Here is a 16,374-nt window from a genome sequence, read left to right as displayed (position 1 = left end):
TACTCCGCAGCTCGGTTACAAAAGACGTGAGGGCATAATCCATCATCTTGGTCCCTCTGTCTGCATTGACAATACTATCTCCGAATATACTCTACCGATAGTGGCATGCCAATAAACATATATAAAAATATATCCTCCGTGGTCCGTATATGCGTTTTATATTATTATCCAACCTCCACTGCCCAGGTGGGCTCCTCGGAGACCCGTCTTTACCGAAAAGGCAAGCAAGAAATACCGTTGGTTCCTGAAACGCATGCATCATGCCGAACATGACTCTCCTTTCGGCCAGACACACAATCTTGGGTCGTCTTGCTCTGACAAGTCTCGGAGAAATCAAAAGCCTGTTGATTAAACTGAGAAATGACGACTTTCTATGTACACATCTCAGTCTCAATCGAGCCAGGACGCTAAACCGAAGTTGACATCATGGTGCGGCTCTAGTCCTGGTTGGGACTTCTGAAACGCACTAATCCGGGGTTTCGTGGTCCCATTTCGCTACATGGGATCGATCGACACACTCCTTGGCACACTAAATACACATCCCGAGCATGCGGTGCCGAAGCCGGTAGTAGCATTAGCGCGTGGGTGTACATACCTACTATGGTAGGACACCTAGGAAGGCGACACCAAGAGCATGTAACCGTCAAACCCGCTGTCCTGCGAAACCCAATGCATGTTGGGTGGGAAAGTGCGAGAGGCCACGCCTTCTTAACCTACAATGCACAATGCGGCATGCGCTCTTTCCCGGCCGCTGTCAAGTGGATACATAGAATATTGAGCATTGTCAGATCTTGCTAGATCTTTGGCACTGTTCGTGATGCAGACCTATGGTATGGCCCGACAAAATGCATCACCACCAGGGCCATTGCTCAAATCTGACAGACGACACTACAACCAGCGCGGTCTTTTGCTTGATACCATCGCCGTCGCACCGTTTTCCATTGCACTTGATCAAAATTCGGGCCAGAAGTCGGTCTTAGAAGTCGGCCGAAGCCAAAATCCTTGGTCAGCCACGACTCCACGTCCGCGATCATACGTACATATCGGAGTATGTGTTGCACAGGCAATTATATGACCAAACGAGGCTTGCTTGGTTCCAATTACCCGTTAGATGCGGTATGGCATTTTGTCCAACCCGGAAATGGTATCGCTAATAACTCATGTCTGTCAAGTCCGCCATCTTTTGATCACGTTTCCCCGTCTCGGGGAAAAGTGTCAGTCAACAGGCGGCAACACACGGCAGTTGGTGGAAATAACCCTGTCGCAGGTGGGAATTATGGCACCAATCATGATTCACTCCCAGTCCTCGGGTCTTCATTTCTTCTGTTTCTCGTCTTTGTAGGTTCTCGCGTGGCTTTTGACTAGCTGGGTTTGTTCAATCAGCTTGTGGCTTCTCATCACAAATCGGTATGCACTTATATACACGCCGAACATGCGCGTTAAATTACGACGAGAAAATGCCGTTCGGCATGGGTCACCTTGATGCAGAGAGCAACACCTTGCTTAGGCAACTTGGTGTGGTGAACGTCTCACTGCGCACGGCCCTGCCAGCCGCCTCATGCTCTTCTACGATATTTATCAAGTGTGACGGGTATTGTTGTCTCCGGACAAGCCACCATCGGCTTGCTGGTACGTATCATCAAAAGGTCGCCGTACTGCATGCCAGACAACCCACAGACCCGCTACCCTCGGACGCAATGTTGACAAAGAGCAGGTGTGGCTATGCGGCTGCAGGCCATGGCCGCTGCCGTCAAGTGGATTCTCGAAGCCGAATGGTAGCTTATGCAATCGCCTCGACTTGGTTCGATGCCGTGCTGTGCTCAATCAATTGCACACGAGGCATTGTGCGCAACTGAGTTGCCACGCCAATAGTTTGAGTAGGCATTTCTTGAGACTACGGATACACGGATACTACGGTGGCTCGCTACACGGCCTGAATATATGTACTGTTGCCGAGTGCCTACTCCGTAAACCCCCATAGGCCATAGGGGGAATCCGATGTCGCGTTTGTGAAAAGGGCCAATCTTGATACGCCCTGCCCAACGGGGCGAAACCTGACAGAATCATTTGTTACTACAACTGACTTCGCCAAATAGTAAATAACACAAAGCTGCCTTTGAGTCATTTTTCTATGAATTCTCATGCAATCGACAGACGACATATCAAGCCCAACTACGTGCATTTCGGAAAGGAGTCGCTGTGCCGGCGATGTTGAATGCACGTGTCAATGGAGATCAACAAGATCTTCGGGATCTCTGGCTCTTCGAAGTTTCTTGAGGAAACTAGCGATCGAAGCTTGAATGTGGTATCTTTCTGTGACAGGAAATGCAGCAGAGTATTTCCATCGACACTATATGCAACTTGTCATGGCAGTCGCCGAGGACGGACTGGAAATCACTCCCACACATATAGTACAGGGTAGCAGAGACCGCAAGGGAGGCGGCGAAACGACCAGCTTATCGACGGACGTCGCGAGAAGCTCACATCTTGCAGCTGGATACGGAAACTGCGTTAACTGCGTAAAGAAGCGGCTGCTGCTAACTTGTCTCCTGGCGCCTTAGCCGAGCTGTTTCTCACGTCGGCCCGTAAGGGGAGAAGCCTACTGTCTTATTATGGTCATGCTTGCCATTTCATTGCCTGAGCTTGGTGGCCGGGCCTAAAACAACTGGATCTCCCGGCCGGGGGGCGAAAGCCAAGTTTTGTTGCTTCTTTCACTGGGTGGACCCCTCGTGTCTCACAGAAATTTTACGTTACCAATTTCACAGCTCCTTCTCATTCCCATTCACTGCTGTACTCTGTACTTCGCACCCAATATGACTTGCCCGTTGAAGGGTTACTAGTGACATACCATTGTCGCTATCACCCAGCACTGCCCAATATCGTGTTGCTCAGTGTCACCCGCGGTTTGGTCCTCTCTGCTGTGTGTTTCTCACAGTGCTCTGCCTAGTGGCAACAACAACCGGCGAGTTCAAGATATATGAACAAACACCGACAATGACTCCTATTTTCCTCGAAGATGGCCAGGGGCCAGGCAAAAAGTGGTCTATTGCAGTCCGCATCGGAAGCATGAATCGTGCACGCTGTCTAGTGTACGTATGAACACTCTTCACATATTATGCGTACATGCTTGGACACTGCGTCCATTCTTCCTCACTCTGTTGCGTCGTCAACTAAGTCCAACATGTACAATGCCCTACGAATTACCGCGTACGAAGGACGAGCAAGCCCTTTCTTTTGTTGCCTGACTCTGAAAATGAAAGACGTGGGTGACTCTACCGTAGAATGGCCGAGACATGGCGGCGGCGCGACTCACGCGGAAGAATATGTATGTACTGTTTGTCGGCGATGCCCTAATTAGTACGCCCTGGTGTTGCCTTGAGCGTAAGTTTTTTCACAGCGATTGCTCATTTGCTATGACAAAAATTCCCTCTCTTGCCTCTCATGCGAGCTGTGCGCCGTGTAATGAGACCATCGGATATGGATGGAGGAGGACATTTTCCATGTTGCCTGGGCTATCACTTATCATCTGCCATACGGAGTAGCTTTTGCAATTCAATATATGAAACCCCGCAAGACCTGATTCCGATACACCAACGTCCAAGACTTGTCTCTCGCCCAGGTTGAGCTGGTATTGACAGGCAAGCCACGTTGAGCTGACACATATCTGATCTTGACAGAACTGAATAGCAAGAGTAAGACAACATCAAGGCGATTCCTAAAATGCTTTCCCCCCCTGACGCACATTACAACTGGCTAGACGCGCGACAAGGAGGCTGCCGACTTTTGATGGCTGCAATGGGCAACGGTTGAACCATTGTCGTGTACCAATGTACGCTTCACTGCGTCCATGTAGCCTGCTTGAGACAAAAGACACGATCTTGCTTACATGCCCTGCATTTGAGTCTTCAGAAACGCCTCACACACTCACACAATCTGAATAAACTACGCGTTTGGTACGAAGTAGAATGTCTGTGTACGGCCAGCAACAAATACTACTCACAATCGCCGGGGCAACAGGCCTGGTTATTGTCTGGCATTGCCACAAGGACAGCATGCCTGCTGGAAGGTCCGTTTAAGCTTCCATCTAAATTCTTGTCGACGCTATAGCATCTAACACGCGGCCAAGGCTTCCTTTGCTGATGAAGTATTAACACCCAGTGCCTGTTCAGCTTCAACACGGAGTAATAGGCAGGGAAAAGGTGTAGCAGCATCACTTACGGAATAAATTCAAGGCATCAGGTTTATATCGCATTCTCCATTCTTGAAACCGCGTACCAGTCAGTCATTTCAGTCTCTACATGTATGCAACTCGGTCGTAAAACAGAATAGGCCACTAGCCCGAGTCACATCTCAGCAATCCGGCGTATGCTCCGGGTATCTTCTATTGCATCGTCTATTCTCCGATCCAGCCGGGTCTACCGACACGCGTCTGACCCTGCGTGACCGTCCTAGAATTGCCAAGCTCCGACTGTTCCGTGTGAAACGTGGTTCCTCGCCCGTTTGTTACCTTGTCATGAGCCAGGAACGAGATGCACGGGCACGTCTTTCCAGTGCGTAGGTAGCCTGCAAAAGCGCGGACGAGTCCGAGCCGAGTCCCTTCATCAGGCAGGTTACCAATTCTTTTCTAAAAGACCACGGCCATGTACATGTGAGCGAATAAAAGAGAGGGGGCGTGTGAGACACCGTCCCAGCAGAAAACGAGAAACCCAGGATTTACCTCACTATGCCAGTTGACTTGCCTGATGACGGTAAGACAGAATGTGGATGGGAAAACTAATTGAACCACTGCCGGCATGACCACGAGTATGGGCTCGCTTGTATGACCAGGGTGCCCGAAAGGAATCAAAGAGTGAAAGAGAAAAGCCATTCATCCGGTGGACGTGGCGCTTGCGGCTTTGTTGACTCGTGGCAAGGACCATTCCATGTCTTGTGTAATTTGGAAGTGTAGAGGCACGCTAGGATGCGTTATTTTGGGTGAACAACTGGCGTATACCAGAAGGAAAGGCAGTGGATTGTGATTTTTTAGGTGTGGTGGCCATACGTAGTTGACGTTCGGGGACTCCGTGACGTGATGAAGATTATATTCTTGGTCAATGTACGTTTGATTGGCCCGCCGAGAACAAGTCAAATTGCAAGGCTGGGCAAAAAGATGCCTGGAGTAAGTATATCTCTTTCGCAACGCCGAGTCTTGGCAGATGCAACTCACGCGTGTGTACGCCCTCCTTCTCATACCGAAAATCGCGAGGCGTCGACGACCAAACCCAGAGGCCAACTGATTGGGACTACTTTTCCTGTTTCCTTCATCCAGGCCGGAGCAGAATGATGCCTTGATGAGCCTCATGTTGCATGGACACATGCCTGACGCTGAGCAACCGACACCGCCGTAGAAAACACAAATTGTTGATTCGCCCGTCTCTCTCATCTCTGGGGGCCATGGCCGAGTTGAGTTCCCGCCTACAAGAGACAACAGATAGAGGTACCCGAAGCTGACGATCTCGTTAGCAGAAGCTACCCATGGGTTAAGAATGCAACATACTCTCTGCCCTTCCCAAGACGTGCCACATTACACGGCCGGCAACACAGATGGACACGGGCAGAATTCGAAAATAATACAGTTCTGGCTATATAGCAAAAAGAGGAAGAAAAACGCCTGTTGTGCATTAAAATGCTTCCGCAATCCGTTTTTCTCCACGATTACAAAAATGCCCCAGCGTAGTTACCCCAGACCAAAAAACAAAAACACTTTGCAAAGGACCAATTATACACTCCAGCCGTCTTTTTTTCAATTCGTCCAGCCCAACGCGCTGGCTGTTGATAGAAACATACATTCAACCAAGGATATCCCCTCCTCTCCCCTCACAATACAATCGCCAATTCAGGCCGGTCAATCTTCTCCTCATCTAGGTTTGGATAGTACGGGACCATGGCATCAGCACACTGGACATAGGCATCATTGTAGAGGCGCCAGTATGGGGTGCGGACTTTGCGGGCCGGGTGGAAAAGACCTGCCCAGACGTAGTTAAGCACGATACCCGGCCCGACCGCCATCCTGATAGCTTCGATGGCTTCGACAATGCGGTCGATGACGTGAGGGCTGGTCTCAAACAAGTTGGGGAAGAGGAGGTTCAGCAGATGTACCATGGCGTCTTCGCAGCCGAGCCCAATGACGCCGAGGGCGATGTGCTTGACGACAGATGCGGCTGTTTGGCGGTGGACCTGGTCCCGGTCAATGAGAGCGTCTTCTAGGAGGGGCGTTACGGCGTAGACGTAGTCCTTGGCCATTTCGCCAATGTATTCGAATAAGAAGGAGAGGGATTTGAGCACGCCGTTTTGCACATTGAGCTCGGGGACCCTGTACTCGTTCATCAGGGCTGGGAGGACGGTGAAGGGTGCGCATGTTTCTGCGACGATGCCAATGGCGACGGCGGTGTTGACTCGGGACTGACGCTCCTGGACACGGAGGTTGTTCAAGAGCGTGGCGAGGACGTCCTGCGGACCGATGGCCTTGGCGATGAAACCAAACGTATTGTTGGCGGCTCGTCGGATACCTTTCTTGTGAGCCTTGAGCATGTCCAGCAGCTCGAAGCAGATGCGCATCCATTCACGGGCGTTGACGCTCTCGGGCCCACGGTCCGCAATACGTCCCACAAGATCGATGGTGTTTTCCTGGACCTTCTCGTGACGATTGCGAAGGATGGGCGTTAGGCGAGGAAGCAAGTCCTTGATAGGAGGCTGCATCTGGCTGATACCTACGACCGTGACAATGGATCGCAGGGCGCCCAGGATGGATCCAAGAACTTCGGGGTACTCTTCGCCGAGGTACTCGTACAAGATGATGCCAAGCTCGCCCATGAGGGCGTCTTCGCCGCACTGCTGCATGACCATGGCGATTCGCGAAATGAGATCGGCGGCCTGCTGTCGTACGGTGGCAGACTTGTTGTTCAGCCTCCAGCGAATCGTGCCGACAATCTGGGGCAGATACGGCTTGCATCGTGTGCCCAGGGCGTTGACTACAGAGCCGAAGCCGTTGAGCATAACGACGTCTTCGACGCTCTGTTCCTGGAACGCATGCAGAATGCCGTCCACCAGTCTCTCCTCCAAGCGCTCGCCGATATCTGCAGCTCCAAGACTAGCCACGAGCTTCTCAGTGGTTTCCACCGTCATTTTGCGGTACGCCTCGCTCTCATCTTTTAGGTTGCTGACGATTCTCTCCAGGATCTCGCTGACACCCACCTTTTGTCCAATATCAAACGTCGTCTCCACAACTTGCTTATAGTTCCGCTTGTCAAGGGCCATTCTCCTCACCCAGAAACTCTTGAAAAACTCATCGAGCACGTGTTCCTTGAGATAGCCCGCCGTAACACCTTCCGTGCCTGCGCACTGGGAGACAACCTTGAGCACAACCTTCTTCATCTCCTCATCCGGGGAAGAAAATTCTCGCAAGAGAATCTCCATGATTTGACTGGTGTAGTAATTGGCATACTCTTCGTCCATGAGAGGAATGATGTATCCAACAGCCTTGAGAAAGCCAGCAAGCCCCTTGCCACGCTGTTTTCGCGCACCGGTCCACAGAGGGTTCAAAATATCGTCGAAGCTCTCAATACCGTATGGGTTGGATGCCTCTGCCAAAGCTGCAATGGCCAAACTGGTCACGGTCCTAACCTTTGTCTGCTCATCGTTCAAGTTGGGAGCAATGCACTCAACAAGACCTTTGAGATGGGGCAGGACAGCACAGCCCATCAGAATGGCAATCTGCTGAACAATCTTCACACCGGTATGTCTGGCGTGCCATGATTTCTTGCTTCGGCAGACGGCTCGCAAAAAGGGCAGCAACGCTGGGATGGTGAGAGCAGATGCAACAACCGCGAAAGCTCTGGCGGTTGTGTTACGCACGTATTCGTCAGGATGGTCGATATCTGGCCGCATTACGCTAATCATAGTCGCCAGACCAGCCGCTTTTGCCACGTTGGAGATAATCTCACGACCTTCGACTCGGGCATAGTAGTCTTGGTCAATGAGCAACGGCTCAATAACGACAAGGATTCTGTGAACATAGGGCCGCACCAAATCATCCAGTTTGTATAGAATTCGATCAATGACCTTGACCAAAAGATGGCGTTCTTGGTCCTCCAGAGACTTCTCCATGAGAAGGGGTAGGATTTGAGCAAATAGTGGTCCGGCCCCGAAGTTCCTCGCATTGTCTGTAATTTGCCGAAGGGCCGTCTTTCGCATAGGTGGGGTTCCATTCTTGATTTTAAGCAGGAGCCGCATGATTTTGCGCTCCTTCAGCTCCTCCACAGACAGGGCGTTCTCGTCTGCTCCGTCGTTGAGCTTGCCAAAGTACGCCATATCCTCTGGCTTGAGAAACTGCAAATCACCTACGCCAGAGAGCTCAGCCGGCATCGGTCTGCCCCCTAGTCTCACTTGATCCGGATCCTGCATCATGAAGCCTGTCGCTGGAGCCGGCGTTGCCATTAGCTTATGCGCGGGGGCGCGAACAGGTTCATACCCAGGAGGTGGCTCCAAAATCTTATATCCTTCATTTTCACCCGGCAGTAGCATATCTAGCTCTTCATCGCTGAGGGGCAGATTGCGGGCAGAGATATCGTTTCCAAAGGCCGGCGGTAAGGCACCGGGAGCTTGCGTCGGGTGCATCGGGGTAGCGAGTCCTTGGTTACCCATGGGTGTCGCTGAAGGAGCTTGGTCCCATCGGGAACGCTTTTTGGTAGTCTCTCCGACGCCGATGGATGGTGCTTGGTCCCATCTTGAACGCTTTGGTTTCACCTCTTCGGCCTTATCCTGAGGCTGTTCCTCAGCTGGTGTAGATGATACATCCCATCTCTTCTTTCGTTTCCGTCCTGCCGTAACAGCCTCAGTCGATCCGGCCTCGGCGTTCTCCTTGTCCACGTCTCGCAACGTCGGCTGAGCGTCGGCTTCGTTGCCTTCGCCATTGAGCTTGTCCTGAATAGCCTTTCGAACACGTTCCTCCTCTTTATCCAGTTCACGGGCTTCCATGATTTCTCTGTAGGTTGCCCCATTCTCAGCGGCTCCGGCCTGTCGGTTCTCCGCAAAAGGATCGACTCTAGTAGGCGTCAAAACTCGATTAAAGCGACGTTTCTGGTAGTCGGTTTCGCGGTCGGTAATGCGGCCGCTCTTCTCGCCTTTTCCCGCAAGAATATCATCTTCTTCAACTCCATTCCCTCTGGCAAACTCGTCGATCATGTCTCGCGATGCAGTATATTGGCCCACGAGCCGCCGGGTATTGTCTTCATCCATATCATCATCCTCATCCCCCATCGGCAGCGACGTGTGGTATCCTGCAAATTTGTCACCACCTCCATCACGCTCATATAGTTCATTATCAGCGCTATCCGTGAGCTTCTGCCTCCTGTCGTCGTTGCGCTGAGTTGACGCATCCAGCGCGCGCGAACTTTTCTTCGCAGCGTTTCGCTCGCGCTGGAGCTTCGCGATCGTGTCGAAATCTGCGTCGGACATCTTGACTCAGAAAATTCTTCTTCTTTTATTCACCTCATCCCGGTTCCAGATCGCAAGACGAAGTTCCAGTGTTCCCGTTGCACATGGATAAGCAGCCTCGATGGGGGTTGGGGGTTGAACGTAAACGAGACTTTCCAAGCTAGCCTAAGCTGAGGCGGCGAAAAGTCTCAAGAGAGCTGTAGTGGCAAGCCCCTGCCGATGTTTATCCGACCGCCCAGAACACTTGGCACATGTGCACCCATGGAAGCCGTACAATCTTGTCCACGTCAGAAATGGTATACTTGGGCTCTTGGTGTCTTGGAAATAATTCAAATAACCATTCAAAATGATTGGCCATTTTCACGTGTCGATCTTGTGATATCAGAGCTACCCGTATTTGCCTGGACGTACAGTTTTCCTCCCCGTCTTCTAGGAGCTCCCCCGAGTCTTTCTGCGCTTCTGTGAGGAGATCGCCTCGATAATTTTGCGCTCTCCTACATTTTCTACCACTGCATTGCTTCTCGTTATATCATCAACAGCTGATTGCCTCTTTCTTGGTCCACTCAGTACTACTTCTTCCTGGATCTCGGATTTCATCTGGACCGGTTCGACTCCTTCGACCCCTTCCACCATTTGAGTCTTGCCTGTGCGATTTGAAAACTCTCTGAGATCAGCCGTAAACAATACCGAATGCGCCCATCCTGCATAGTCACCCCAAATGGTCCGAAAATGGTCCCCGACTGCATCATACATTGCTTTGTTGAACGTCTTTGCTTTTGACTTGCCAAATTTGTAATCTCTCTGGGCTATCTGCCACACATGTGTATCGACTGGAACGGATTCACCCCAACCGAGACCCATAAGACATACGCAGTCAGCGACCTTTGGTCCGACACCAGTTAATGACAGCAGTGCTTCGTGGGCTCCCTTGTATGTTGGATTGCTACTGCCCGCACTTGACGACAGTCTAGGCCCAGAGTGTCGAGGATTACGGAGCGATTCAAGCCATGAGGCTGGTTTCTGAAGGGCAACTACGCGAGCCGTATCCGCAATATATTTCGCACGATAGCCGAAACCTAGCTCTCGCAGATGGGATTCGACATTTTTGCCAGTAAGAGATTCGGGAGTGGGAAAGTCGTGCATGGGTTCCCCATCAATGTAGCCGATAAGGGGGCCGTAATAATTGCATAGTTTATGGACCTGTAGAGGTTAGGAAACGCAAACATACTCGGGTTAACTTGACACTAATTACCATTTGAGAAATTCGACTGATGTTATTGTTACTGCTGCATATGAAGCATATCAGCGCTTCCCAGGCATCCTGGCTAAGAATCCGCACACCCTTAAACTCAGGGGCTTTCTTCTGAAAATTTGGGTCCGATTTTGACCACTGGTCGTATAGTGAACCAAGATCAAGGTTCAAGCTAAAGTATCGACGAACAAGCTCCTCCGTATCGTCTTGATTGAGTCCATCTGTGACTCTACGAGATGGCGGCGTCGGGAGAGCATCCTGATACTCCGGCCAGGTAACCCTGTAATGGAGATGGGAAGCGTCCTGCTTCAGAGACAGTATCCGGCCTTGGAGAGTACATGTCCTTTGACCAACAGTCAGCATCCACGCTGTTTGAATGGTCACTGTGATACTAACCACTCATCACTCAGTTTCCGCCATCTAAATGACTGACCACACCTCAGTGTGGTGTCGATGCAGAGCTCGGATAGGCTCATAGGCAACTTCCGCCACTCCGTTGCTCGCTTTATAGACATTACTGCGTAAACATAGAAATCGCAATCACGTAACTGCCTGAGGAGCGACAAAGAAAAGAAGGGACAGACTGAATGGATAAAATGGCAACTCACCACCCAGTCCTGAGGTTCGATTTACCTGCAATGCCTGAAGATCATTGAATAGATTTACCCTGCAGTCTGAAGATACATTAGGTACGTACTACCGTACGGAGTAACTAACTACTAGCACCCTGGCATTGCACCCGTGGATCAACCGCTGCATGGGCTCTGCCGGCACCACAATCACACATCGAGCAGCTGAGCTAGGCCCAAAATAGGCTAGCGCCTCGCAGCGAAAAAGCTCCAGCCTCGCCCGCGTCGAACAGTTGACACTGGAACACCAAGCCATAACGAGATCTTCGACGCTGCCCACTACATACCCAAATCATCAAATTCGTGCGGCCTATTGATCGCCCGAGGTTGGGACTTGTTGTCGTGAAAAATGAACGGGGACAGTTACTCGTCACGCGGCGGTTCGTACACCGAAAATCATTTGATCAACTTTAATACTTGGGAGCGTTGCTAACCTCGTGCCATGTCAAAGCAGAGGGCCGAAGCGGTCGGGACTATCCTGTAAGTTTCTCAAGCCACCGCAGTAACTTCATTTAACAATCGTACAGACTTCTAGGGGAGATCGAGAAGACCGCCGCGACCGCCATAGAGACCGGGATCGTGACCGCGACCGTGAGAGAGACCGCGATCGGGGGGACCGTCACCGTGATCGCAGACGATCAAGGTCACCAGACCATCGTGGTGGGCATCGTCGTGGAGATGGTGGTGATGTAGATGCCTATTCCTCCAGCCGCAATCATCGCGACAGAGAACGAGAGGACAGATATTCTGGACGCGATCGAAGGGGAGAGCGCGATTGGGATCGAGATCGAGGTTCCTCGCGCAGAGATGCCCGGCGTGATGAAGACGATAGACCCAACAGGCGAGACAGAGAAGGCTTCGATGACCGTCGCCGTGGTGGTCGGGGCGGAGATCGACGAGATGATGGTGGTTTTGCGCGACAAGAAAGTCGCAGAAGCCCATCTCCTGCAAAGCCACGAGAACCTACCCCGGACTTGACAGACATTATTCCGGTTCTGGAAAGGAAGAGGAGGATGACTCAATGGGATATCAAACCACCGGGGTACGAATTGGTAACGGCGGAACAGGCAAAGCTGTCGGGCATGTTCCCATTGCCCGGAGCCCCACGACAGCAGCCGATGGACCCTACAAAGCTCCAAGCTTTTATGAAAGAGCCAAATGGTGGCGTCTCGAGTGCTGGTCTGAAAGCGAGCAACTCTCGTCAAGCAAAACGTCTCATTGTATCCAATATTCCCCAAGGAAACAGCGAGGAGAGCCTTATATCCTTCTTCAACCTCCAGCTCAATGGCCTGAATGTTATTGAGAGCTCAGATCCATGCAACCTCTGCCAGTTCTCGACCGATCGGTCTTTTGCAGTCTTGGAATTTAGGAATGCCGGTGATGCTACGGTGGCTCTTGCCTTGGACGGCATAAATATGGAGGCAGACGATACCATGAATGGAGACGGTGGTGAGAAACAGGGTTTATCAATTCGACGCCCCAAGGACTACGTTATGCCAGCTATTCCCGAGGAAATGGCTTACGACCCCAGTGTCGTATCAAATGTCGTACCTGACACGGTGCACAAGTTGTCTATCACGAACATTCCGACGTTCCTTACCGAGGATCAGATAATTGAACTCCTCGCTGCATTTGGAAAGCCGAAGGCCTTTGTTCTCGTGAAAGACCGCAGTACTGAAGAATCGAGGGTAGTGTTTTCTTAAGTGACATCCAAGCATCAACACTGTATACTGACATGTGATAGGGTATTGCTTTTGCGGAATATCTCGAGCCCGGTTCTGCCAATGAGCCCGCGCTGAACGCCTTAAATGGCATGGACGTCGGGGGAAAGAAGCTGAAAGTCGCAAAGGCTAGCATTGGTCCTACTCAGGTTGCCAATTTCGATGTTGGCATCACAGCCATCAGCGGTCTCGCCTCTCAGACTTCTACCGATGCCGAGAAGGGACGGGTGCTTCAACTCCTCAATATGGTGACCCCAGAAGAGCTAATGGACACAGAAGAATACGAAGGTACGTTTTTGTTTTCTACAATGTTGCTTTGGTCATACTGATTATGTTACTAGAAATCTGCGAGGATGTCCGCGAGGAATGCTCCAAGTTTGGAAATATCCTGGAACTTAAGATTCCCCGCCCAGTGGGTGGCAGCCGACAGTCTGCCGGAGTCGGCAAGATATTCGTGAAGTTTGACACGCCAGACTCTTGCCATAAGGCATTGACAGCATTGGCAGGCAGAAAGTTTGCCGACCGAACAGTCGTTACCACGTACTTCCCTGAAGTAAGCCTTCTCCGCCTCGTTACACAGTGTATGCGTAGCTAATGTCATACATAGGAAAATTTCGACGTGGGTGCCTGGTGAGAGTATCTAGGTACTCATGGCTCATGGTGCATCGAGCAACCTAGGGCAGACACATAAGTTGGCTAGCTAGATGTGGGAAATGAGAATCTTTTAAAAAAAAAATCTGTATTCTTTTATTTTTGTAAAACAGTAAGGCTTGTAGGGTGATGAGGATGATGCCTGACTAAAAATGCGACGTGTAACAGATCTGGGCGGAACTGGAGTCGTGGGAGTATGAAATGGGGTTAAAAACAACAGCACAACTACGGCAAAAATCGACACGCGTTTTCTAGACTAATAGCGGCTAATAAGCTCTGCAGAATCTTCGTCCTTGTTAGTCAATGCTATTCTGACGTGGAAATTGATGAAACAAGTAAGAAGTATAGTGTTGGCGAGAGATCAGAAGTCCAGTTCATTCATTGAGTCCGAAGACTCTAACATAAGAGGTACCAGAAATAATGAAACAAATGTGTTCTTATCATCATGTAGGTACGCGTTGGGATACGTGTAGGCACAATAAAAATGCGTCGACTTACAATTTAGCATTAAGCGCTGATAGACAGCTGATTGACAATTGATTTGGTATGCAATACGGCGCAGCCATGCAGACGAAGAGGAAACAGGAAGAAAAGAAGTGCCATGCAGCCAAAATTATGGGAGTTAGTCTGCCGTCCAGCTCCCCACATGACGATACAAGGATACCTGGACCGGTCCCACGTGATAATGCATGTGACTGCATGACTCCTGCTGCCCTGCTGTGGCTGTCCCTGCGACTGCCCACACATTCTGCCCTAACTAAGCGAAAATTTGCTGCTCCACACAAGACATCGAGACTCGCGACCTTACCAACTGAACTCCCCGACCACTCCTTCATTGTCGACCAGCAAGACAACACAGACAAGATGGGTAGACTTCACAGCAAGGGAAAGGGCATTTCTGCCTCCGCGATCCCATACTCTCGCGCCGCGCCTGCATGGTTGAAGACCACCCCCGAGCAGGTCGTTGAGCAGATCTGCAAGCTTGCCAGAAAGGGTGCTACCCCTTCGCAGATTGGTGTCATTCTCCGTGACTCCCACGGTGTTGCCCAGGTCAAGATCGTCACCGGTACGTCTTGAAAAGCGAACGAGGAATGTCTCTCGTTACTAACTGAGTATCGCTAGGTAACCGAATTCTGCGAATCCTGAAGTCGAACGGTATGGTACCCTCGGGGCTTTTTATTCGGATGTGGTGAAGGAAATATACATCTGCCAAGAGAAACATATCTCTATTTTTGCCTCTGTGCGGTCAAGACTGACAGAGAGAACTTTGACAGGCCTTGCCCCCGAGCTTCCTGAGGACCTGTACATGCTGATCAAGAAGGTATGTCGAGCATGTGCTCCTATTCTGGTTTCGTCAGGTCCCTGGTCCTATTTGAAATGCGCTAACATGCTACCCTCTAGGCTGTTTCCGTCCGCAAGCACCTCGAGCGCAACCGCAAGGACAAGGACTCCAAGTTCCGTCTTATTCTCATCGAGTCCCGAATCCACCGTCTGGCTCGTTACTACAAGACCGTCGGCGTTCTGCCTCCTACCTGGAAGTACGAGTCTGCTACTGCCTCCACCATTGTCGCATAGAGCGGGGAAGTAGGATGATATAGTTGCAGCGCGTGGAAAGCGGATTCCCTTAATCCCGGAGTTAGGGAGGAAAATTATGGAACAACCTGCATTTAGAAGCCCTGATGCTTGGTCCTTGGTCTGGATGACCGTGACGAATGGTCAATTAAGCTTAAAAAATGAAAGCAATTTGACTGCCTAAATTTTGAATCGTTCGATTGGAAACTGGTATCGTTTTGATTGTGTCCTAAACAATTGCTCCCTAAACGCCTACTTATGCGTGGTTTTGTCCAATAATGGCCCCCCCCCCCGAGTCCGCACTACTCAGCTATTATTACCCTCTAATTCCTTTGACCTCTGAATAAGGTATTCGCCCAGAAATCGCAGAGGGTCCGTTGGCCTAACTGAGTCAGTAAAAAAAAACGGGCGTGTCTTGCTCTCTTTTTTTTTTTTGAAGTTGCTTACTGGTTCTTGGCCAACTGCTTCATACCCTCGAGTAGTACACCAGTTACCTTCGTATTCAAGTATCTTCTTGTGGAATCACCATGTGCAGGTGCTTCTGAAGGCATGGTAAAGCCAGGGTCGGGGTGTACAGATGGCGCTCGAGAACCTAGAGCTGGAGTGCCTGTTCGTGCTGGAGCTGGACTAGGAGCTAGGTTGGCAGGAGCCGGTGACTACGTGTCGTCGTGTTAGCGGAATACGACGTTCCAGCTGCGATAGCTCAACAGAGCGCTTTGCACTCCAATAACGCACCGCTGCCTGGTCGGTTGGAGCATCGGACATGACAACATCTTTTTGAGGCGTATCGATCGAAGGCGGCTGGTGCCCCGCCGTCGCGGTGACCGCGATGTTGCTGGTCGGAGCCTTGTCAACCGTAGGGGATGCGCGAGAAGCCTCTGGCGTCGCTTCTGACCTGGGTATGTCGTCTGCCATGCTGCCAGTGATTTCTCACATAGAAATATTCCGGTAAGGCTCGAGCTACTGGGTTTGTGGATGGTTGACCGCGATCGCGCCCGTTGATTGCCCGTGGTGGCTGAGGTGGCTCAGGCAAAGCGTCTTTCGGTACGCGGTCAGCTGACTTCGTGTTCGCACT

At 51.0% G+C, this 16,374-nt stretch overlaps 5 protein-coding genes across 5 annotated transcripts; 2 read left to right on the top strand and 3 right to left on the bottom strand.

The window, feature by feature from the left end:
• Window positions 1-4,121: 4,121 nt before the first annotated feature.
• Window positions 4,122-9,602, bottom strand: prp10 (U2 snRNP component prp10). The gene is made up of 2 exons (XM_066117466.1): window positions 5,537-9,602; window positions 4,122-5,486 (listed from the first exon to the last, which is right to left on the bottom strand). The coding sequence occupies exon 1, from the start codon at window positions 9,493-9,495 to the stop codon at window positions 5,857-5,859; it is 3,639 nt and encodes a 1,212-aa protein (XP_065977252.1). The 5' UTR covers window positions 9,496-9,602; the 3' UTR covers window positions 4,122-5,486; window positions 5,537-5,856.
• A 172-nt stretch (window positions 9,603-9,774) lies between these two features.
• On the bottom strand, window positions 9,775-11,394 carry OGG1 (8-oxoguanine glycosylase ogg1). The gene is made up of 3 exons (XM_066117465.1): window positions 11,123-11,394; window positions 10,727-11,069; window positions 9,775-10,674 (listed from the first exon to the last, which is right to left on the bottom strand). The coding sequence occupies exons 1-3, from the start codon at window positions 11,239-11,241 to the stop codon at window positions 9,904-9,906; spliced, it is 1,233 nt and encodes a 410-aa protein (XP_065977251.1). The 5' UTR covers window positions 11,242-11,394; the 3' UTR covers window positions 9,775-9,903.
• Window positions 11,395-11,619: 225 nt separating this feature from the next.
• Window positions 11,620-14,313, top strand: J3458_002901 (uncharacterized protein). The gene is made up of 6 exons (XM_066117464.1): window positions 11,620-11,735; window positions 11,807-11,835; window positions 11,883-13,043; window positions 13,100-13,364; window positions 13,418-13,629; window positions 13,684-14,313. The coding sequence occupies exons 1-6, from the start codon at window positions 11,705-11,707 to the stop codon at window positions 13,708-13,710; spliced, it is 1,725 nt and encodes a 574-aa protein (XP_065977250.1). The 5' UTR covers window positions 11,620-11,704; the 3' UTR covers window positions 13,711-14,313.
• RPS13 (ribosomal 40S subunit protein S13) lies at window positions 14,292-15,500 on the top strand (the record flags this gene model as incomplete). The annotated part of the gene is made up of 4 exons (XM_066117463.1): window positions 14,292-14,793; window positions 14,850-14,882; window positions 15,002-15,048; window positions 15,129-15,500. 4 exons carry the CDS (start codon window positions 14,292-14,294, stop codon window positions 15,300-15,302), a joined length of 756 nt encoding a protein of 251 aa, XP_065977249.1. The 3' UTR covers window positions 15,303-15,500.
• Window positions 15,494-16,334, bottom strand: SDC1 (COMPASS (complex proteins associated with Set1p) component). Its single transcript, XM_066117462.1, has 3 exons — window positions 16,035-16,334; window positions 15,747-15,955; window positions 15,494-15,681 (listed from the first exon to the last, which is right to left on the bottom strand). The coding sequence occupies exons 1-3, from the start codon at window positions 16,212-16,214 to the stop codon at window positions 15,606-15,608; spliced, it is 465 nt and encodes a 154-aa protein (XP_065977248.1). The 5' UTR covers window positions 16,215-16,334; the 3' UTR covers window positions 15,494-15,605.
• Between the last annotated feature and the right edge of the window lie 40 nt (window positions 16,335-16,374).

The sequence above is a fragment of the Metarhizium acridum genome, assembly GCF_019434415.1.
Source record: "Metarhizium acridum strain ARSEF 324 chromosome Unknown scaffold_13, whole genome shotgun sequence".
NCBI classification, from domain to species: domain Eukaryota; kingdom Fungi; phylum Ascomycota; class Sordariomycetes; order Hypocreales; family Clavicipitaceae; genus Metarhizium; species Metarhizium acridum.
The sequence above is the reverse complement of the archived record's forward strand: the minus strand, read 5'-3'. Positions and strand labels throughout refer to the sequence as shown.

Excerpts from the sequence above, each read along its gene's own strand:
- prp10 (XM_066117466.1), bottom strand. The coding sequence starts at position 9,495 with ATGTCCGACGCAGATTTCGACACGATCGCGAAGCTCCAGCGCGAGCGA.
- OGG1 (XM_066117465.1), bottom strand. The coding sequence starts at position 11,241 with ATGTCTATAAAGCGAGCAACGGAGTGGCGGAAGTTGCCTATGAGCCTA. Across the intron at positions 11,070-11,122 it reads CGGAAACTGAGTGATGAGTG|GACATGTACTCTCCAAGGCC; the intron begins GTTAGTATCACA and ends TGTTGGTCAAAG. Across the intron at positions 10,675-10,726 it reads TCAGTCGAATTTCTCAAATG|GTCCATAAACTATGCAATTA; the intron begins GTAATTAGTGTC and ends TAACCTCTACAG.
- J3458_002901 (XM_066117464.1), top strand. The coding sequence starts at position 11,705 with ATGAACGGGGACAGTTACTCGTCACGCGGCG. Across the intron at positions 11,736-11,806 it reads CAGTTACTCGTCACGCGGCG|CAGAGGGCCGAAGCGGTCGG; the intron begins GTTCGTACACCG and ends GCCATGTCAAAG. Across the intron at positions 13,630-13,683 it reads TTACCACGTACTTCCCTGAA|GAAAATTTCGACGTGGGTGC; the intron begins GTAAGCCTTCTC and ends TGTCATACATAG.
- SDC1 (XM_066117462.1), bottom strand. The coding sequence starts at position 16,214 with ATGGCAGACGACATACCCAGGTCAGAAGCGACGCCAGAGGCTTCTCGC. Across the intron at positions 15,956-16,034 it reads CTCCAACCGACCAGGCAGCG|TCACCGGCTCCTGCCAACCT; the intron begins GTGCGTTATTGG and ends GACGACACGTAG. Across the intron at positions 15,682-15,746 it reads AAGCAGTTGGCCAAGAACCA|GCCAACGGACCCTCTGCGAT; the intron begins GTAAGCAACTTC and ends TGACTCAGTTAG.